This window comes from Aedes albopictus, chromosome 2, assembly GCF_035046485.1.
Source record: "Aedes albopictus strain Foshan chromosome 2, AalbF5, whole genome shotgun sequence".
NCBI lineage: Eukaryota > Metazoa > Arthropoda > Insecta > Diptera > Culicidae > Aedes > Aedes albopictus.
Genome location: NC_085137.1, coordinates 100643137 through 100666359, shown reverse-complemented (window position 1 = coordinate 100666359; position 23223 = coordinate 100643137). Strand labels below are relative to the sequence as shown.

The 23223-nt window shown below is 39.7% G+C and overlaps 1 protein-coding gene across 4 annotated transcripts in view; it reads left to right on the top strand.

The window, feature by feature from the left end:
- The window catches only part of LOC115253700 (phosphatidylcholine:ceramide cholinephosphotransferase 1), an 84947-nt gene extending 69646 nt beyond the window's left edge, over positions 1-15301 (top strand). For 3 of the 4 annotated variants that reach the window (XM_029852743.2, XM_062850152.1, XM_029852741.2), the window contains exons 2-5: positions 4416-4813; positions 4885-5159; positions 5233-5411; positions 13635-15301. In XM_029852743.2, the coding sequence (XP_029708603.1) occupies positions 4416-4813; positions 4885-5159; positions 5233-5411; positions 13635-13790 (1008 nt within the window). In that variant the 3' untranslated portion in view covers positions 13791-15301. Of the gene's footprint in view, positions 1-4226; positions 4319-4415; positions 4814-4884; positions 5160-5232; positions 5412-13634 lie in introns of those variants that run through there. The other variant, XM_062850153.1, reaches the window with a different exon arrangement.
- The last annotated feature ends 7922 nt before the right edge of the window (positions 15302-23223 follow it).

Sequence of the window (23223 nt, the reverse complement as noted above, 5' to 3'; positions counted from 1 at the left end):
TGTTTTTATTTCCAACAGGTTATGGGCCCAGGGACGCCCTGGTGGTGGTTCGGGAAGCGAGGAGACCGAGATGCGGTATCCAAGATACGATGAGGAGGCCAATACCCGATGAGGTGTCAAGATGCGATGAGGCCTGGTGCCAATATTCGTTGAGGCACCAAGATGCGGTGAGGGGACCAACACTCGATGAGGATTGATAGCCGTATGGGACCTGCGCTGGAACCAAGAGGCAGAGGGTGCTGGCTGATCGATGGACGCTGGAGCTGGATGGCAGAAGGTACTTGAGGCGGAAGACGCTTCGAGCCAGGAGGAGCTTGGTAGCCTCTTAGTAGCAGACGTAGCTTGGAGCCAGGGCCTGGTAGCAGAGTCTGCTTGGAGCCAGGAGGAGTCTGGTAGCTCGGTTGCTAAGGAGGAGCTCGGTAGGCTGGAGGAGTACGTGGCCAGGTGAAGCTCGGGACGCGTCGGATCTGAGAGTGTGTGATGAGGAGGAGTGTTGAATGGTAGGTACATCCTTGGAGGTGCATCACACAGCTCAGTGGAGAGCTAGGTATCAACTGGTAGGTAAATGGAAATAAATTGTAAATATGTTATACCTAGATTGAATAAAGGAGAGGCACTGAGCTGATAGCGATATCAGTCAGTGCCTGGGTTTGGAGAACAAAGCCTCCTCTGTGTTTTTATTTCCAACATGTTTTAAGTCAGAAAATTTTTTCTAAAGAGTGCTTAAACGGAAGATGTTGCGAATCATCTATATTTTTTTCAAAATCAGTGTGAAAAGTTTAAGTTGTAAATCAAATATTTATTGTTCTTTATGTGTAAAACATTTAGCTAACAATAGATCATTTACACTAATTAACAGCATTTTCGTACTCGGTAAGCTGATGATAGTTTTTAGTGTCAAGCCCTGAGCTCGGAAAACCGTGTAAAAATATTTTAGTAGAGCGAAGAAGTCTTTTTGGAGATTGTTTCAGGAACTCCATCTGTGGGTTTCTCCAAGAATTTCTACTTGAAAGTCCTCCAGAAATTTCATCTGAGGATTCATACAGAAGTTTTATCTTGATCCAGAAATGCAATTTTGGATTCCTTTAGGATTTTTTGCTAGGGACTGGGAACTTCTCATAAAAAAATCCTTTTAAAGATGGGATTACTTTAGTCAGCGATCCAAAAATTCAAACTAGGAATTGCTCCAGTCTTGAACGACTCCCAGAAGAAACTCTTGAAGGAATGCTAACAAGAAACCTGGAGGCCTCCCACAATGAATTTCTGGAGGGTTTCCAGAAATAAATCCTTAAATATTTTCAAAAGGGTTTCCATAGGATTCCCAATATAAGATTCTGGAGTATTTTCAGAAGGTTCTTTTGGAGTATTTCCAGAAAGATGTGCGGGACAATTCCGAAAAAAAACTCCTTGAGGATTACCAAAAGCAACTCTTGGAAAAAACGCAAATTGGTGGCTCCAGAGAGGAGCTACTGCCACCAACTAACAGGGCACGTTCAATGAAGCACTAGATTTGTAGTAATGAGCTGAACTTTTGTATGGTGAGAAGGTAAATTCTCTGTTTCTACAATGAAATGGTACAAAAAGCGTGGGTATTATGGTTCCTAACTTAAATTGATGCTGTTTGAGTAAATCTTTGTGTAACTATGTACAATGCACGGTTGATCATCAACACTACTACTACAGTGTGAGAAATAAGTATAAAGACAGAGCCAATTTTCATACAAAATAATCATGTTTGAGGATCAAAATCTCCTGTTTCTAGCAATTCGATTGTGATGGAATTTTGACTGTAACCTTAAAATAACTAGAATTTTAGCTAGAATTATAAATCATCATCCATCCAATTGTTTACATTGACTTTTCAGATTGAAATAATTATAAATACACTTTTTTAAATGAAAATAGTGTCTTTATATTTATTTGAATCTGAAAAGTTAATGTAAACATTTGCATGGACAAGGATTTATAATACTAGCTAAAATTCTAGATATTTTAAAGTTGCAGCCAAAATTCCATTGCAATTAGAGGTTCCATTTCCCGACCAATTTGCTTATCCCGGGATTCGGGATAAAATTTGTTGCTTGTCCCGGGAAATCCCGGGAAATTTTTCAATGTGCTTAAAAACGCAATTTTGTGGTAAGGAATATGTTTTATTCATCAGTATAAAAAATCAATGGCTCAAATCAAGTTACTGGTCTTATCAATTTGAATTCGTCCTCTTAAAATATGACTTCAAGAGGCAAATCTTATTAATGATTCCTCGGACAGTGAGGTTCGCTTTTGAAAACAGACGGAGTTCAAAAGGATACGCTCGCTATTGATTGACGTCGGTGTAATTGTCGGATTAAGTTACTATGTATCTCAAAAAGTGACAGCTCTCCCGCAATTACTTTTGAAAAATCAATCATTCTGGGACTGGTTGGCAAATTCCTTTATAGTATTCCTTTATCCAGCATTCAACTCGGCAGCATCATTCTCGGTCTTTGGCAGTCTTGCAACAATCGAATTCACAGTTTCTTGATGAACTTATTTATTTGCGTTTTCGATAAGCTTTCCAGTTCTGCTGGTACTCGAATTGACAACGGAAGACCTTGAAGGAACTTCAGCGCTGTATTTTGTTTTATTTTGGAGCCGTTCGTTGATTCTTTTCGTGATTGCATCGAAGAGCTCGTTTCCAACGTTGGAGTTACTTTTCTTAAGCTTCGAATACAAGAAACTCAAGTTGCCTTCCGCAGACAGTAATGTAGCAACTTGTCTTCCCAATGCTTCCGAAGCGAGTCTGATTGGCTGAAGAGCTCCCTGAAGGTTTATTGTAACCTCGAAATCACTGTCCAACATAAGACCTAAAAGGATTATTTTAGAAAGCGTCTCTTTGATGCAATCAAAACAGCGAAGCAAGTGCTCCAGCATCATTTCAGTCGAGTTCCAACGAGTTTTGAAGTCCACACACAGTTGCAGTGGTTGATGTAACATTTTCGTGTTTTTTCCATGAAGGCGAATTTCGAAAAAAAAATCACAACTCTTCGAATACGTTTTAGAGACTCTCCAAATCAAAGCGAAAAAAATATGTAAGAAAAGTGTGTCCCGGGAAACCCGGGATTTTCGGGACGGTGAAAAATTGTATCCCGGGATTCGGGAAATCCCGAATTTTTCAAGATCCCGGGATTTTATGTCCCGGGATATCCCGGGTTGGATTGGAACCTCTAATTGCAATCGAATCGCTAGAAACAGAGATTTTTATTCAAAAACTGGATAAGTTAAGTATTTTGACTAGGAGACGCCAACTTTTGATCCGCGTGAATATGAAGTTTACCTAATCAAATAAACAATTTGAAAAAGTGTTACATTCTAGGTGCTGACAAACTGTTAAGGGGCACCTTGAGGTGGGGCAAAACGACCACTTTGGTGGGGTATTTCCCACTTTGAATTCTAATGAATTATCAAGGGGCTCCATCTAACTATTTCGGCAGCAGTTCATGATGTAAGAGACGGATGATAGTTAATGGGTTTAAGCCATATAATTAGCGCACGCTTAAATTCCGCGCACTTCAAATTAGACAATCTGTTTGGACAATGATGATAATATGGAAAATCATCATTTTCAACGCTTTTCATTCGAATATTGTAGTCATTCTTGGGCTTGATCGGCTCAATATCACGTCTAGTTTGCTTGCATTTGAGGGAAACCTCATTTATACCTATAATGCAGTAGAGTGAATGCGTTTTCCCCGGGGGTGCGGATTACCCCCAGTGTTGGTAAAATCACACTCAAAGCAGACTCGTGAACAGCTCCTGCGTAAGCAAACTCGCGTGCGATTCTGAATCATTTTCCCACGCGCGAGATTTTCATGCAAAATCTCGCTCTCACGAGTCAAGCGCCGAAATCTCGTTCGCTTGTAAAACAAACTTAAATCACTTTGAACGGCATTCAATGTTATTGTACGCTAGATTTGCTTTTGTTCTATCATATAATCCTAAAAACTTTGATGTAAATAATAAGACTACCAGGAAATAAAGCAATGAGTGAAATCACGAGTCAACTCATGCATGATTCTTTTGGCGGTGAGCTTGGCGAGTCAAGAATCGCGCGTGAAACAACTCAACCATGAGATTTGAGAATTTGAGTTTTTACCAACACTGATTACCCCAGGTTACCTTATCAAGAACCCCAGAAGGAATTTCTGGAGAAATTCTTGGACGAGATTTTCTAGAGGAATGCCCAGAAAGAACTCCTGATAAAATTCTAGAAAAGTTTTTGGAACAATTTCTGTGACAATCCCAGAAGTAACTCCTGTAGGAATATCAGAAGGAATTTATGGTGGAACTTTAGAAAACATATTTTGCAAAACAAATACTTGAATTAACTGTAAAAAATTGTCCCTAACCATGTTTTCTATTCTCTTCTCTTTCCTCAGGAGGTACCCGATGCGTACGACTACGGGTACAGTGGGAACCACTCGTACCACCAGCAGCACCCACCGCCCGATGGCGGCAGCAACGGAAGTTCCTGCGCCGGTGACGCCGTGATGATCAAAATTGATGTACCCTCGCCGGTGCCCAGTGAACCGCGCTTCCCGAAGGAAGTCGGGAAAACCTGCATGGCTCTGCTGATGTTGGGCTTCAACTTCATTCTGGCAACGGTTTCCCTAGCGATGGTACACGATCGGGTACCGAACCGCGACACCTACGGTCCCCTACCGGATGTGGTACTGGACAACATCCGCCCGGTGGAGTGGGCACTGAATGTCAGCGAGGTTCTCATCATGGTGATGGTTAATTCTTGCGTTTTGCTGATCACGTTCCACAAACATCGGTTAGTAGAGAGCACTAATTTAAGGTGGTTCATCACACTTACTGTTCTGTAACACCTCCCAATACTTACAGTTTCATCGTCATGCGGAGGGTTTTCCTGATGATGTCGCTGCTCTACTTCATGCGGTCGATCACCATGTACGTGACGGTACTGCCAATGTCCAGTACCTCGTACTACTGCAGCCCAAAGTCGAACGCGACGACACCGTTGGAGATCGTGAAACGTGCCTTCCAGCTCATTTCCGGCTTCGGGCTGTCGATCAATGGCAAGCACACCTACTGCGGCGACTACATCTACAGTGGCCACACGGTGACGCTGGTGATGGGCTATCTGATCATTGCTGAATGTGAGTACCGGAAGAATTTCAAAAAGCAATCAGGAAGTTCTCACATTTGCATACCTACCTACCTTCCTTTCAGACTCACCAAAGAAGTTTTGGATTATCCACTGGTTGGCGTGGTGTGCCAGTTTGACGGGCGTATCGATGGTACTGCTTGCCCACGGTCATTACACCGTCGACGTGCTGATTGCCTACTACGTGACGACGAGACTGTTCTGGACGTACCATACCCTGGCGAACAATAGTCTTCTGCTTAAGGTAGGTCAAACAGAGTGCAATGCGCGGGAGAAAATATTGTTGACTTAATATGGAAATTCTGATTGATGATAAATCTTGAATCTTTTCCGTATATTTGAGAAGAGATTTCAGCGCGCGTGTTGATGCTTAAGGCTCAAGCATCCGTCATCATTTTTCGGAAAATAAAAAGCAGTTTTCTCGCTGCAAATCAAAACAAGGATCATAAAAATATATTCACAGCATTATATTGCTCACGTGCAGTACAGTGAATATATTTTCATAGCAACAACTTTTGTTTTGAACGAAAAAACTGCTTTCAAATGTTTGATTTTTTTTTTTTTTTATTCTTAATCACTTAACCTAATTTACAGCTCTTTTGTCCACTTGGGCACTACGTGAGCGATTCCAATTGGACGCTGCACTTACACTTTTTGTACAGCGCCTACATTTATTCTATTCTAATTCAACTATATTGAACTGGTGCCGTGTGCTCCTTCAACTTCTCTACCCTGTCCACGGTAGAATGATGAGCACGATGATGCTGGTGGCTGGCTGCTGTTCCTTTTTCAGTCCAATTGGGGGTCGTCCATTATGAGTTGCGGTTCGCCGATATCCAAATTCCGGGTCCGTTAGAGCTATTGATTGATGCACCAAGCGAAAAGAAGAAGAAGTTTTGACATCCAAGCGGTGTGCCGTCGATTAGATCCTCGTCGCTGATTGGTTGATGGATGTAAACGGCACACCGCTTGGATGTCAAAACTCTTCTTCTTACCGCTTGGTGCATCAATCAATATGCTCCGAAGAGGGTCAGGTGCCAGCTGCTCTCGGGGGGAAGAGCAACTGACGAAAAATTGCAAGTGCCGGGGCTGGGTTCGAACCCATGACCATCCGCTTATGAAGCGAACGTGTGGACCACTGCGCCACGGGCCCCGACAGTCAAATGTTTGATGATGACGATGATTTGAATGACGAAAAGTTCAACGTTAAACTGCTGTATATGACGTTTTGGTAGTGTTGTACTTTTACAACAGCGCGCGAATTTCTGAATGAATTCTTTCAAGATTTTTTAAAGTTATTCTGGCAGAAATCCCTGAAGCTTAGATAATTAATTATCTAAGCCTGAAGTAATTCCTGAAGGAATCCCGTAAAGAATACCTGATGGAATTCTTAGGGGATCATGACAGGAATACCGGCTAATAGCTGAGCAGGAAATCCTGCAATAACCATGGATCTATGATCTAGGATTGAAAATCTCGACAGAAATCTATATTTTTTGATACTTTTTCGTGAGGAATCGCAGCAGGAATCTTTGAAGGAATTTCCGCACGAATCCCTGAAGGAATGCAGAAAAGAATAACGCAAATAATTCTTTCAGGATCCAGGATCCCTGAAGAGAAACCGGAGCAATCTGTACAGCAATTCTGGAAGAAATATCTGAATGAATCCTAGGGAGAAACCTGGGAATATTCTCGAAAGGAATGACCCTGTCCTCTACCTTCTACCATAACCACTGCCTCATCCTTTACCGTACCCTCTACTCTAACCCTTCACTACTCTCTATATTGTGCCTAATCGTACCGTCTACTCTCTATCCCAACACTTCCCCTACCCTCAACCCTAACCTTCTACACCACCCCCTCTACTTTATCCTTCGCACAAACCCTCTACCCGACCGTCTGCTCCACCGTTTTTCAAGAGGTGTCCAGCTTGGAATCAAGAATGACTCCAACGTACTTTACCTGTTCAGTCACATTGATTTCAGAATTAAAGAGACGTAAACTGCCCCTCTTGGCATGTCAGTCCCATGTCGTTTCTAATGCGAATCATATTTTTGTCTCTCACGAGCTCATTTAAAATAAATTTGATATTTTTCTTGCCTCATTTCACAGCCCAATGTTCCACGAAAAGTTTATGCAAGAATTGAATACATTTTTTCGAAAACAATTGGAGTTATAGTGCAAAACGTAGGCACTTTGAAAAACAACATGGGACTGACATGCGAAGAGGGGCAGTAAAGGTCGAACACCATTACGGTTTCGCTTTTCCGTGACAAGAAAAGTGGATGTTTTACTCGGATTTACCGAAAGGCCATATTGGCGACACCAACCTTCAACTACCTGAACAGCGTTTTGCATCAGGTCGAAAAGGGTGCTGATGCACATACCGACTAACAATGTTAGGTAGTCGTCGGCAAAACCATAAGTAGGAAAACCGGTGGAAAACCGCTATTATTGAGTTGCCTCAATAGCGTATCTGCTACGAGATTCCTCAAAAGTGGTGATAAGACTCCCCCTTGGGGGCATCTACATACACTCAATTTCCTAATCGCCGCTTGACGCAATGTCGAGAAGAGATATCGGTTTTTGATCATTTGGTGAATCCAATTGGAAATCATTGGAGATATACCATGACCAATATGGCATCGAAAGGCACGTTGTCAAAGGCACCCTCTAAGAAAACACCCAAGCAGGATTGCTTTTGAGCGAATGCCTTCTCGATATCGTAAACATCTTTGTGTAAAAGACTCACAGTGGACTTTCCAGATTGGTAAGCATGTTGGTTCACATGAAGAGGCACATTGGCCAGATGAACATCACGGATGTGATGATCGACAATGCGTTCCAAGCATTTCAGAAGAAAAGAGGTCAAATTGATAGGTCTGAAGCTCTTTGCTTCTTCATACGACGCACGACCCACTTTCGGAATAAACTTTACAGTAATATTCCGCCAGGATTTGGAAATATACCCTGAAGCAAAACTGCAAACAGTTGTTTCAAAACATGTTTGAAAAGATCAAATCCCTTCTGAAGCAAAATAGGATAAATCTTATCTGCCCCAGGAGATTTGAAAGGAGCAAAGCTATTAAGTGCCCATTCAATCCATTCTAAAGTTATGATACTGCGAGTCGAAGCTAAAGAATCATAACTACAAAAAAAGACATCAGATTCATCGGAAGATGTAATATCCACACACCCGGGGAAGTGTGTACTGAATAAACATTCCAAAACTTCCTCATCAGAGGAATGAAATCACCATTTCGCCCCCTTAATGCTAGAACTAGGTAACTCGTTTTGGAAAGTACGGGTAAAAATGGCTGGTAAAACTTATCCTGCAGTAAAACATACACTTTGTTGGTCTTAAATGAAGAATCATTATGTGTTTTTGTAGTTTCAATCGACAAACTTTTGTTTATTGTGGTAAACGTTCAGCTGTAAACAAATTGCTCACGATTTCGCAAAACCAGTTACCTAGTTCTAGCATTAACGGGACGATTTGGCAAACGAAGTTCGTTCACTTGAAAATCCTTAGATTTTGCAAGGATTTTGTTCAATCGACTGGCTTCACTCAGACTGGAAAAATTTGTACAAAGGTTTTCCCAGCCGGATCGTTAAGCAGACCGAAGAGCTTTCTGGTAGGCCTTGCGAGCCGACCTGAAAGCCTCCGATCCAGCCGAACGTCGTCTGTTCCAACTCTTTCTACAGGCAAGCCTCGTTGGATAAATGTACGACTCGTGCTGAAAAAATCAATTTTTTGCAACTCGTTACATAAATAACTATAAGCGCGCGTGTTGGATGCTATAATGCATGTGTCAAACCTTCTACTTGAGCATTTACTCAGGTTAGTATGACAAAACTAGAAGTATGAGCATTTACTTTTCAAACATCGTACACCATATAATTAAAATTGGGAAACATGAGCAAATGCTCACAAAAGCTTGAGTCACGTACGGACCATGCTCAAGTTGAAAGTGAACACATTTACATGTAGAACGTCGAATTATGATCACTTGATGTTGCTCGGAGTGCAATTACCACCCTTAGGGCAGCTCTGATGACCCTCCGAGGCCACAAGTGTCCATTTATATGAAAAGTGCATGACCTTATAGGCATGGTATTGTACTTTGTCATTTTCAAAGTCAAGCCGTTATGTATAGCCATTGAAGGTTGCTTTGGGTATAATGCATCCCAAAATATGGGTATCAAACTACTCTCCTGTAGGAACCCCACGAGGACGTTCAGCAGGAAATCCTGTAAGAATCCCAGTATAAACTCCTGGAGAAACCTCTGGAACAAGGATGGCAGAAAATCACTTCAAGCGATAAATGATACAGGATACGAATAATCCAAGATAGCCTTGTTCTTGCAGTAGCATGATGCCGACGCCTCACACCGTGCTCGTATCACAGAACAATTAAAGCATCTGATGCACACTTTATCGTGTGATGACCCGTTATCGGATCTTGTTACAAGTCATGATAAATTTTATTCATCACATTGCTTGCCATTTATGCACCCGTAAGCCGCATTCATGATTCGAAATAATACATTTGTAAGCATATCTGAAAGTTAAATCACCAAGAATGCTCAAAAAGTCAATGAAATCACTAATTTATCATTTCGTCTTCATGATAACGATCGCATCGCGCCCGCACATGCTGAGCGAATCATTCTTCTCGCACCGAAGTTTGTTATGATGCTTGACGACAAAATGTTATCGTTGTTGCTATGATCGCGCGATGCCGTTCGACCGCGACACATACGAAATCTGATCATGATCACTAGATTTCCATCCTTGCTCTGGAATCCGAGGAGGAACTTCTGGAGGAATCCCAGGAGGAATACCTGGAGAAATCCCAGGAAGAACTCCTGCAGGAATCCTAGGAGAAACTCCTGGATGTATCCTAGGAGGAACTCCAGAAGGAACTCTCGGAAGAATCCCAGGAGGAACTCCTTTAGGAATCCAAGAAGGAACTCTTGTAGGAATCCCAGGAGGAACTCCTGGAGGAATCCCAGGACGAACTCTTGTATGAATCCCGGGAGGAACTCCTGGATGAATCCTAGGAGGAGCTCCAGAAGGAACTCTCGGAGGGGTCCCAGGAGGCACTCCTTTAGGAAGAATCTCTCGGAGGAATCCCAGTAGGAACTCTTGGAGGAAATCTAGGAAGAACTCCAGGAGTATTCAATCCGGTGTTCCGGGTTTTTCCAATCAGCAAAGGGGATAATCACTAACGAGCGGACTCAAAGAATCACTATGATATAATCACTATAATACTTTAATTCACTGGGGGTTCTTCCGGGAAGCTAAATAATAATACGTGTGTATCTTGTTCGAGTGTTGATCACATAAGAGAGCTACCAGGCTCGTTTTATTTACATATATACTTTTGACAGCGCTATTGCGCTTGTGCTTGCGCGTAAACTCGCGCAAGCGAATAATGATTATTAATGATGGTTCGAATGCACTTTAAGGTGCGTTTACATAAACTTTATACAATATGCAATAGGAGGAACTCCTGGAGGAAAGAACTCTCAGATGAATTTCAGGAGGAATTGTCGGAGGAATCCCAGAAGGAACTCCTAAAGGAATCCCAGGAGGAACACTTGTAGAAATGTCGGATTGAACTCGTACATAAAGCCCAGAAGGAATTTCTGGAGGAATCCCAGGAAGAACTTCTGGAAAAATTACAGAAGCAACTGCTACAGGAATCCCAGGAGGAAATCTTGAACGCGTCTTGAACCAATCCCAGAATGAACAGACTGCTGGAGGAGATCCCAGAAACAACGTTTGGATGGATCTGGAGGAATCCCATGAACAAATACCAACAAAATCTCACCAACAAATCCCATAGAATTCCCAAGTACAGCTCTTGGACTGCTTCCCTGGATGGTCTCGTGGAGTAATTCATAGGAAATCATAAAATAAATCTCAGGAGGAATCACTAGCGAAGCATTACCACGGCCACAGATTGTTCCGGATTCTCCCTACTTTTAGCTGAATCCGGATATTCATCCTATCATACTCACCTTCACTGATTTTCATTCATGTGGCCCGTTCTTTTTACAACAGCACGCGTTCTGAAGGGTTGAATTGACAGGATTTCTACTACCTGAAAGAAAACCTGGGAAACCGGAAATCCTCAGGGAATTTTATTCTACAGGGAAAAACTTGGAATATGTACTCAGGAAAAATCTTAAGTACTCAGAGCAATTTTACTCCGATAAAAAAATATTGGGTCGTAGAATAAAAAGTAGTGAACTTCACTAGGTACTTGTCTACATCTACTAGAAGAAGAGTCCAAAAAGATTACTGAATTGTAGTATGAATAAAATGGTTTTCGAGTATATAGTGTTTTCTTTTTTCGAACATGAGCTTTCACTAAATGTTTGTAGTAAGAACAAACTGACAAAACAAATATTTTTTATGCAATTCAGTATCATAATCTATATTTTATCTAATTAATTTTGGTATCATAATGTCCAATTTTTCCGAACTGGTTCATTATGCAATTGAAATGAGTTGCATAATGAAAAATAGTTGTATAATGTTCATAAAGCAACTCAAATGAGTTGCATTATGAAAAAAATCATTGCATAAATTTTTTTTTTCAATTTCTCATCGTAATAGGCTGTTTTACCTCATGCAAATCTGACAGGAAAAGGCCTACTTTCCTACACCAAATTAACTGTGCTGTAATAGTTCATTACAGCACTGATTTGCATTGCGTAATGAACCATTACAGCACTGTTTTCAGTTTTGATCAACTTCTTGATGCTTTCTGGATGCAGTTTTGAAAAATTGTGACAACTGCACCTGCTATGATCAGATTTTCTTAAACATGGCTATGAGCATCAGTATGCAGTTTGATGAAAAATTTTGTTCAAGCGGTAATTTATGAACTTGCAAAAAACGTTGTACGCAACTCGGTGCAGAATGACGATTTTTACAGCACGAGTCGTACATTTATCCAACGAGGCTTGCCGAGTTGGATAATTACGACTTGTAGCGTAAACTACTAGTATGAAACTCGTTGCAAAACACAATTTTTTCAGCACTTTTCGTATTTATCCAACTCGGCAAGCCTCGTTGGATAAATGTACGACTCGTGCTGAAAGAATAAACTTTTTGCAACTAGTTACATAAACAACTATTATGCAATTCAGTATCATAATTTTAATTTTATATAACTCATTTTGGTATCATAAACAGACAATTTTTCCGAATTGGTTCATTATGCAACTGAAATGAGTTGCACAATGAAAACATTGCATAACATTTTGTATGGAACTCGTTGCAAAATTCGATTTTTTCAGCACTCTTCGTATTTGACGTTGAACACAAGGAAGGCTCCTAGACCGAGCAGATATTTCCGACAAGCCGACGATTCCGATAAGATGCTGCAGATTTCACGTGAGAGTTTTAATCCATATAGAAATTCCGCTACAATGATTTTTCCAGAAATTTCGTAGAAGTTTCTTTTGGAACTTCTTCAAAACCCCCTTGAATGCCTCCCAGGATTTCTCACAAAACTCTTACCATATTTTTCTCGCCATTTTTCTTGATATACTTCCGGATTCCTTCTAGTATTTTTCCGGGATTCCTGAATCCCGACCGATTCCATCTGGAGTTTTTCATGGGGATGCTACAGAATTTCTTCCCGGTATTGCTCCCAGAGTCCCACGTGGGAATTTCTCGGAGTTCATCCTGTGTTTTGCTGGAAGAAATTTTCGTAGGATTTCTTCCAGAATTTATCCCGAACTCTAAAAGAATTTCTATCGGGATAAATCGTAAAAGTTGTCGCAAAATTCCTCCTAGAATTTCTCTCTGGATTCCTATTGAAGATTTTACGCGATTATTTTCAGTGTTCCTCTTGGGAAATCCCCGGGAGATTTTCCCAGAATTTCTCTCAGAGTTGCTACAGGAGTTATTCTTGGGATTTCTACTAAAGTTCATCCAAGGTTTCTTAAGAAGTTTTTTCACGAATTTTCTGCAGGAGTTCCTCCCGAGATTAGGAAAAAGGGATCAAGTCTCCCCAGTCTCCCCTATCGGTAAAAATCCCTAGATAAACTGTTGGGAAGCTTTCCCAGAAAACCACTAAGTGACATTGGTGAAGAAACTTTGAATAATTTTAAACGGACCTTCAGGAGGAATCCAGCGAGATCAGATATCTCGTAAGAAACTTGTGCGAAGATCTAGGAAGGAACTCTGATAGAAATGTAGTAGAGGAACAACTCTCAGAAATCTTAAATGATATTTAGTTAATTTTTAGAAAATTTTGGTCGTTTTTTTTTAAATTTTAAACTTTTAAAATATCCCCTGGAAAAACCTGGAAAACTCATGGAATTTATTGTGAGTTATGAGTAGACACCCTGTGTATTGAGGATTTGAGTTTAGACAGCCACATTTAAAAAAAAATCTTTAATTTCGCGCCAACATCAATTCACATACCTATCTGATCCATTTCAGCAAAACGGTCACAACTACATCGGCCGCGAGTGGTGGTTCTTCATCTTCCGGTACTTCGAGAAGAACGTCCGCGGACCGGTACCGTTGCAGTATGACTGTCCATTTCCGATTCCTTGGACGAAAAGAGCACTCAAACTGCCGAACCGGGACAGCTGATCATGAACCGGCTCAGCGGTCGTGCTGTTAGCGGACATAAGCGAAGATATCGCACATCACATCAGAAGGACAACGTGGCTCAGTGGAAGCCAAAGCAATAGACTAGTAGGTAGGTAGTGGAACCACCGTGTTTAGCTGTTTGTAGTTTGTATTTGGAGAACCTATTAATACTAATGTGGTAGTAACAGTGGTAGCGAAACGAAAAGCGTGTAAACGTATGACGAAGGTGACGACCATCGGAAAAGAAAACGGAAGCAGCAAATCCAAAACGCATAAGACTTGATTATGATCCTATTTTTCTAGGAGTTATCGTAAGTGTACCAGTTTGTTTTAAGTTGTAAAAAGTGTTTAGCCAATATTGTCGTTCCAACCAGCTCGTGTTGATATTTCTTTTATGTAGAACCAGTTTGTAAATAACGAATTATATTGAGAGCAGAAGGAAGTTGAAACGTGAAAAACCGATTTTTGGTGTAGTTTTTTAATTGTTGTAAGTTAACATTGCTTGAACAACATAAATAAAAAAAAGTAATAAGCAAAATGGGATTCCTAACCTCTGAAACCAAACCTGGCAGTCGAAGTCATACTTCTAGTCAGTTGCCCATGAATAAGTAATTCCCGTTGACATCGGATCGGCCTCGAATTTAAGATGTTTAGAAGCACCTCAATTGTTGAAATTTTTATTGTAGCATTTTTAAAAAGTGTCAATTTGAGACCGGCCATAAAGTATATGTATTGAATTGTGGATGTTTTAAAAATTTTGTTACTTCACCTAAATTTGTAGTTTTTGTTTGTTACTACTTACCTCAGTTCTTCAGAGTTTTCACCATGTCTTCAGAAAACTTCTAACAACTTAAATTCGACGGTTGATTTCAGCTCGAATTACTCAAAAAAAACCTTACAGTCGTACATGTTGCCAATCTTGTACTAAACCAGTACAACAACTGCAAAATTGAATGCGAATGGGCATTTTACACCTAAAAGTACATCAATAGACAAAAAAAGAATATTTATATATTAAAAAAGAAATTCTAAGCTGCCTTCTTACCATATAGGGAACCCCGTTTTAATGAGAATTGTGTATCGAACACCATGTGATAATCATTAGAGACAATTAACTTTTACTGTAGTTTGTTAGGATAATAGAGGAAAGACACACATATAAACCCCTCCGTAGCAAACGAAAAAGAAAAATCTATAAATATCGGATGTCATATCTAACTATATTTATTTCTTTTCCGTCACAGAATATGTGACTTTGGATCAAACCAAACAAATTCGCATTGATACTGTTCAGAAACGTGTTACTATAACTATGTATTTTGAACTTGTTCTATGAATAAGCAATCAGTGCGCCGTATATCAATACATAAAGTTCTACTAACTAACCGGAAACAATCGAAATTGGAAAGTCGTCTTTGATGGTCCATATTGTAGTTTCATGTAAGTGTGCCTTGGAATAAATTATCTTCGGAGCGAATGCGACAGAGAATAAAATCGAATATGTACAAAAATTTTGTTTTTTTAGTTTCGGAAATAGTAGTTGAGAACAAATCCTCTGAATCTGTGGGACCAACCCCGTTTAGCTGAATGTCAATTGTGTGAATTATCACAAGGTTGCAACCATTCATTTGCAAAGATTTCCATTAATTTGCTATTATCTCAGTTCAGAAGCATGCTATCGAAAAACTATGTATGGATGAATTTAACCTTGTAGTTTTATCTGAAAGTTTGCCGAATATCATTGGGGTCGCAAACGTATACCAAAGTCGTGAGCGAGCTGTGAAGGTAACTTTCCACAGCGTGAATGAAATTTACATTCACCGCGTGGAGAGTTGCCTTCACAGCTCGCTCACGACTTTGGTATACGTTTGCGACCCCAATGATATTCGGCAAACTTTCAGATAAAACTACAAGGTTAAATTCATCCATACATTGTTTTTCGATAGCATGCTTCTGAACTGAGATAATAGAAAATGAATGTAAATCTTTGCAAATGAATGGTCGCAACCTTGAATTATCATACAGTTGTGCAAATTAAAATTTGTTCTCTTGTCGGGGTGAAATGAGCAATGTCTGTCGGGGTGTTATCGCCACATAAAACTTGAAACATAACCTATACATCCAGTGTTGTTTACATTTGCCCAAGCGAAGGCGGTTCCTCGTTTTTGTGACATTTTTGTGAAAATTACTCGGGAATAATGGTTCGGCGCTACAAAACTCTTGGTAAAAATAAAAGGTGGTCACAGACAAACCTTCTGGCGGCCATACAAGCAGTGAACCATCAAGGATCATCAAAAAACAGAGCTGCGATTGAATATGGTGTACCACGTCAAACATTGAACCGGTACTTAAAGTTTCCGGAACAAGACGTGTGTGAAATGTTGAAACCAATCAACACCGTGTTTTCCCGGCAGCAGGAGGAGGAACTCATGCAGTACCTATTGGAAATGGATAAGCGTCTTTATGGCCTCACACTCCGAGAACTAAGAAGCGTCGCGTATCAATTGGCCGAGAAAAATCATATTCCGCATCAGTTCAATCGCAAAACACAACTGGCAGGGTACGATTGGGCTTGCGGTTTCCGTAAACGACATCCTCAACTGGCTCTGAGGTCGCCTGAACCTACATCAATGGCTAGAGCACAAGAATTCAACAAAGTGGCCGTCAGTGGATTTTTCGATGTTCTGGAGCGGATTTTCGACGCCACAACGTTCCCTGCTAGCAGAGTATATAACGTTGATGAGACAGGGATTCTAACGGTATGTGTTATCAAAATAACTTTTTTGCGCAACATTATAATATTTTTGTGTTATAGGTCCCAACGAAAACATCTAAAGTTCTATCTCTCCGAGGAAAGCGCCAGGTTGGATGTATTTCATCAGCAGAGAGAGGTGTCCTATCAACAGCTTGCATATGCATGTCTGCAACGGGGAACTTCATCCCACCGATGCTTATATTTCCCAGAGCTCGACTGACGGAACAATTGAAGAGAGGAGCGCCTCCGGAAACAAAGTTCAGTTGTAACAAGATAGGCTGGATGACAGTAGACGACTTTTCTGCCTGGTTCGACCACTTTTTGAAACACGCACGACCTACAAAGGAAAATCCTGTGCTGCTGCTATTGGATGGGCATTAGAGTGGGACACCGAAAGACATTTTACTCCTGTACACTTTTTGAGTTCCTTTTTGGCCCCATATCAACTGTGTGAAATTTCAGCTCGATCGGAGAAACTATATTTTAGCGCCAGCCATTTTAAGTTTTCATACGATTTACTATGGGGAAAACCACTTTTTCAAAGATAAATCGCCACAGGTTGCTCCTTAACCCCTAAAAATAAATCGATGAATGATTTCTGTTGGAAATTTTACGAGGAACCAACTCTCCGAAGACCGCAAAGCGATCTAAGGCATGTGGAAAAAGTTATTAACTGAAAACCGAATGACATGCCAATGCTGTTTAACATGTAAGGAATAACAATAAATAATAAAATCGCGTCATTTTATCGATCGGGTGAGGCTTAATAACTTTTTCCACGAACGTCGCATCGGTTTGCGGTCTTTGGAGGTCTGATTCCTCGTGAAGTTTTCTACAGAAATCATTCATCGACTTATTTTTTGGGATCTAGGGGTGACTCCTAGCGATTTTTCTTTGCAGATGTAAAATTTCCCCATAGTAAATCGTATGAAAAACTAAGAATGGCGGGCGCTAAAATATAGTTTTACCGATCGATCTGAAATTTTGCACAGTTGGTATGGGACCAAAGAGGAACTCAAAAAGTATACAGGAGTTGGAGTTTCTCCATTTTTTGTATTTTCCCATATAAACCGTGTACCAGGCTAATGGGCATGCGTCCCATACCAAGAACTTGGAATTCCTGGAAAAAGCCAAGCGCTCGCATGTCACGGTGGTTTCCCTGCCTCCTCACTGCAGCCACAATCTACGGCCTCTTGACGTCAGCTTTATGGGACCTCTGAAAACCAACTTGTCACAAGCATCGGAACAGTTCTTGAAAAAGTATCCCGGTAAAGTTATCACCCTCAACGAACTTAGTGAGTTGTTCGGAAAAGCTTATCTTCGCTCTACATCAGCCTCTGTCGCAGTAAATGGATTCCGCAAAACTGGCATTGCACCATTTAACAGATACGTGTTTACTGATGATGATTTTGCGCCAGCTGATGTTTCGGACATACCCTTAACGGTAAACGGTGATGGATCTTCAAGTAATGAGAACCAATCGCGCGGTGGAAATAATCATCCATCTCCGATTGTGAGTAATAGCATCGTAGCAGCTGGTGAAAGAAATGTACACCAAATGGACAACACTGTTGAAAGTTCAAATCATATCATCCAGTCGGACGACGAAGATGACGAGCCATTCTTGGGGTTCGATGACGTCGGAGGAATTCCCCAAATTGACATATCAGCTAGTGAAGCAAGGAAGAGCCCGCCAAAGCAGTCAAGTGCACTCAACAAGTCGTTTTCGGTAGGACCATGTGACATTCGTCCGATTCCCAAAACTGCGTTAAAAGAAAGGAAAAGCGGAAGGAAGAAAGAAAAATCAGCAGAATTAACATCTAGTCCATACCGGAGTGCACTGAAGACATTGCAGGTAACCAAGCAAATAAACCTGTTGAAGGCATCGGAAAGGACTTCCAAGAAAGATCCCCAACGCGGATCCAAGTTACGACGCCAAAAGGAAAGTCGTGATGTACAAGACGCACTATGTGAGGCTTGTGGACTTCGCTTCAGTTCTTCAGGAAATGGACAGGATTGGGAAAAATGCAGCAAATGCCACATTTGGTATCATGAGTCTTGCACAGAAACTTGCATTTCTTGTCATTTGTAAAATGAATTGGAACTAATGTTGGTTCGTTTGTGAACGTATTTGCTTTATGAATTTTAATCCTCTGATCGTTCCACGTTAGCGAACGCTTTTTATATATTTTTTTAATTATTTGTTATGAACTCGATTGGTTAACTCGATGTTAGCCACCTCATTGATATCAAAATGTATTTGAAAAGCTACTTCAATAAAGTTATGTAATGTGATACAAGCCTATAAGCATTTAACTTTTATTATAATTTTGTTTGAAAACTCCCTTATCCAAAAAAAAAACCTTTTTTTTAAGTATAACAACATTTGCTCATATTACCCCGATAGGGTGCTCAAATTACCCCGTCAACTTTTTAATGTGGCGAAAATCCATTATTTTTCATTTGTATAAAATTTATGTAAATAGTCACATTTTTAAACCGTAGTTAACGGTAAATCAGTTCTCATACTTCGAATTAAGAATCCCATAAGAAGTGATATATTTTGCATTTCTTAAATTCATGTTATAACATGTTTTGCTTAGGGTGGCCAAACTACCCCGATTTACCCTATGGCATAAATGCCTTGATGTAACTCAAAGTAGGAGATATTTATTTAGGGCTCAATCGCCTATAACGCTTTACGGCGCCGATATTCATGTTGTATTGGTTACATACAGATTTTTTTTCTCATGCTGTTAGTACAGTGTGTTTGTCGCCTTGTAGTGGTGGTACCGACTTGTTGTTTTTCGTCTGCCGGATGGCCAGGAACAAACACAAAAAGACAAAAAAACTGGGAAAGACACAAGAAGCGAATTAAATTTGTATACAGGCAGAACGGAGAAAGTCGTAAATGCATCCTATGTGTGTGACATCGCGAGTCCCCAACACATCTTTAACAAGAACAAAGGGTTGCCTTCCTCGGGCCTCGAGGGTATTCAAAACTAGTACTCTGGAGGCGTCATTATCCGAGCACTGCCAAACTACGTGGTCTAACCGGAACCGCACTTAGTACAAACATTGCGAGGTTAATCCTGTGTAAATGCGAGTAATGGTTGGACATAAGTCTTGGCATCAAGCGAAAAAAATTTCGACTTACATCCAAATCATACCACCACACTCCAAATCTCAGCTGGCCATCTCGCCAATTATTTTACCAACTTTGAAGAGAACTCTGGCGAACAAAATGGAAAAAATCATCGTATGAAATTCTTCTATCATAGATCGCACTTTCCTGTGCGCCCACCTTTGCAAGAGAGTCCGCCTTCTCAATGCCATAAATTGAGCAATGTGAGGGGACCCTTACATAGGTAGGGGCATCTGGGGTAATACGCACTGTCGAGGCAAAACGCACCCCCTTTGTTTTTCAGGGATTATCGGTTTTAGAGCTTTGAAACCTTATCAGTCTGATAGAACGTCTTAATAAATGAGCATCTGGAAAATTTTACATATCTGCGTTACGTAATTAGTGAAAAAAATGAATAAAATTGAAAAGCACGATTCTGATGTAATTTTCCCGATCGTTTGTCGAATGATTTGATGGTGAAAACCGACCAAACATCTTATGCTATTGTGTTTATTCAGTTCATTGAGGGCAATGCTAAGCATAGCAAAAATAACTTAAACAGTAATCTACGTAAATTATATGTTTTAAACTATTTTAATATGCACTCCATTGGTTGGGGCATAACGCACCTATAGAAAACAAGCTGTAATAATATCTTTGAGTGCTCTGTAAGTAATCGCAAACAAAATTGAGCTATTGTTTGTCTTAAAACCTTGTAAAACATGCATTTTGTCTAAAAAGTAAAAAGATTTCTAAACTCGACGGTGCATTTTGCCTCAATGTTGTGGTGCGTCTTGCCCCTTTGTTTGAGTGCATCCTGCCCCATTGTTGTAGTGCATTTTACCCCGAGCAAGGGTGCATACTGCCCCGCATAAACATACGAAGCCGTAATGTTAGTCTTTACAAAAAACGTTATTTTCAAGAGCTGAACTGTATTAAGGCTGAAATTTTGTTTAGTTTCTCTTAGAATGATAGTATATGCAATGAATGCATGCATTAAATCAATAAATTATTGCCTTTTTATATGCATTTGGACGCATCTTCCTTAAGTGGTGCGTATTACCCCAGAATCCCCTAATCTTGTATGATCATTCGACCAGTGCACTCATCTGCTCTCTTATTTTTGTAAGAAAGTAAGATGGATGCTTTACAGGTTTCATCGACCGGAATGCCTCAATAGAACTAAGACTATCCGAGAAGTTGAAGAAATGGTCTGCGGGCATGTTGGAAATCATCCCCACAGCGAAGTTGATTGCTGCCAGCTCAGCAACATAAACCGAACAAGGTTCTTGAAGTTTTCGGAAGGCGGTGAAATTTTCATTGAAGACAGCTTGTTTCATGGACAGATCGTATTTAACAGAGAAATTGTCATTGATGATGTGTACAAGAGGAAGATTGGGATGACATGTAGAAAAGACCGATTCTCATGAATTTTGTCTGTGTGTTCAGACTGAGCATTTCTTCGAAGTTTTCATAAACAATTCACAGAGAAAGCTGTTGTGTAATATTACATCTAAACTGCTGCAACCCGATCAATACGTCGGTTGCATGAATATCGGACGATGTACACATAAGAACAAAAAATTTTACATCAAAACGATGTAATCATAAATAGGAATCGTGATTACATTGAGTATTTAGTGCATCGAAATGAATTACATCGGGCGGGTTGTATTTTTTTTTGCTGTGTAGCAATTGGGTTCTTTAGGGGTATCCAGATTATTCCATAATCGGAATCTCCGTCCAAAAATTAGTCGAAATCCAAAATTTCATCATTTTTGGTGCCCGGGAACTATTTTGTAAATGCATTTAAAGTTTGTATGGGGATTTTTTTTTGTTCGGGATGAACTGTCATTTTATCGATTGAACTGTCATTCTATCCACAAAAATAAAAACTGTTTATTTAACCGTCAAAACAAAGGTATTGGAACGCAATATAGACTGTTTCAGAAATTATAAATACACTAACGATTAATTGCCATTTCAATTTGAGCATAATATCCAAAAAAGTTTCTTCTAGCTCTTATTGTAAACATGCTAACGAAGCAAATAATACCAATTTTGTTGATGTTTCTGGTAAAAGTTAAAAAATATGGCTTTGTAAACTAGATGATTAAAATTTGAAGTTGCACAAAGTGGTCAAAAAGTGTAGCATAGTAGAAAAGAAAAAAATCCCACAGATAAATATTTAATTTCCAAACACAATAAAAATGGCTGTATCGATAATAAAAGATATTTCTCGATTGGTAAGAGTAATTTTTACTGGAATATTTGATCAAGAACCACCATTACGGGCCTTCTCAATAGATTTTTTTTGTATCAAATTTCTCAACAACACCAGTAGCAACAAACGTTAAGCAAACGAATGTCTTAATTACTGCTTACTGCATTCGTTTTTGTGGTATGACAAGCTTTGCCATCTGAAGGATCGAATGAGCTGAAAAAATAAGTTTGTTTAGATTAAATGCATTCAGGAAAGCTAAGAAACTGTGTGGTAGTTCTTATGTTCCGTAGAAAACCTTAAAAAATAAGAAACTTGATCTCCGAAAAAATGTTGTGGGAATGCCTTTATCGATTTTTCCCAAATTTTGATCAAGGCATTACTCAGACAACTTGTTGAGAAAGCGAATGTCATAAAAATTTAGATAATTTTTAGTATTTAGTGATAAATAATGTTGAAATCATTGAAAAACACCTTTGTGCAAATGCAAATTTGAAAAATTAAGTTATTTGTTAGAGAACTCGACTGTTCTTTAAAATATCAAGATAATTGAAAGGAAATATAAAAATATGGAGTACAATATGCTATACTCTGAAACAAGTTGGTAAACATCATTAGAACAGTTCATTTAATTGAATAAACAAAGTGTATTTATAATTTCTGAAACAGTCTATAAAATCACGTTATGCTCAGAAAAATTAGCTCTTTCTTTTAGGATATATAAAATAGCAATATTTTGTTCACTAAACAACCCAATTGGGCGGTATGAATTATGATTAGAGGCTGGTTTACCAGGCTTATGAATAGCTATTCATGCGGATCGATGTTGTTCTCCATAAATGAGTTGAACAGATCTAGTAATCGTATTTTCGGGATATCTGGGAGATTCTTCAGACGATTAAACTTTATCATATCACGTTCGCGTCCCGGAAAAGAACAGTTTGATGAAAAAAAAGCTATATAGAGAACTCCAGCACACGCTATGTCTGAACCAGCAGATTATAAAAATTGAATGTACATCGGGTTTCATTCCATAAAACATCAGTATTCAAGCTATATTTTCATTTGCAGAAGGTTTCAAAATATTCTATCGGTGAAAATTTTTCCATACATTTTGTATGGGAGAGAAATTGACCGAAAATGAGGATTTCAAGCAAATTTGTATGAAAAACGGTCAAAAAGATGGAAAAATCAAAATTTCCCCGATAGAATTGTAGTGAATAGGGTTCATTCACAAATGTCAGAACGTCACTCACCTTATCAGAACGAGTGTTTTTCAAGCTATCTGTTAAGGGTGTTGATGTGCGTGGGTGGAATCAGATGGGCCCTACAG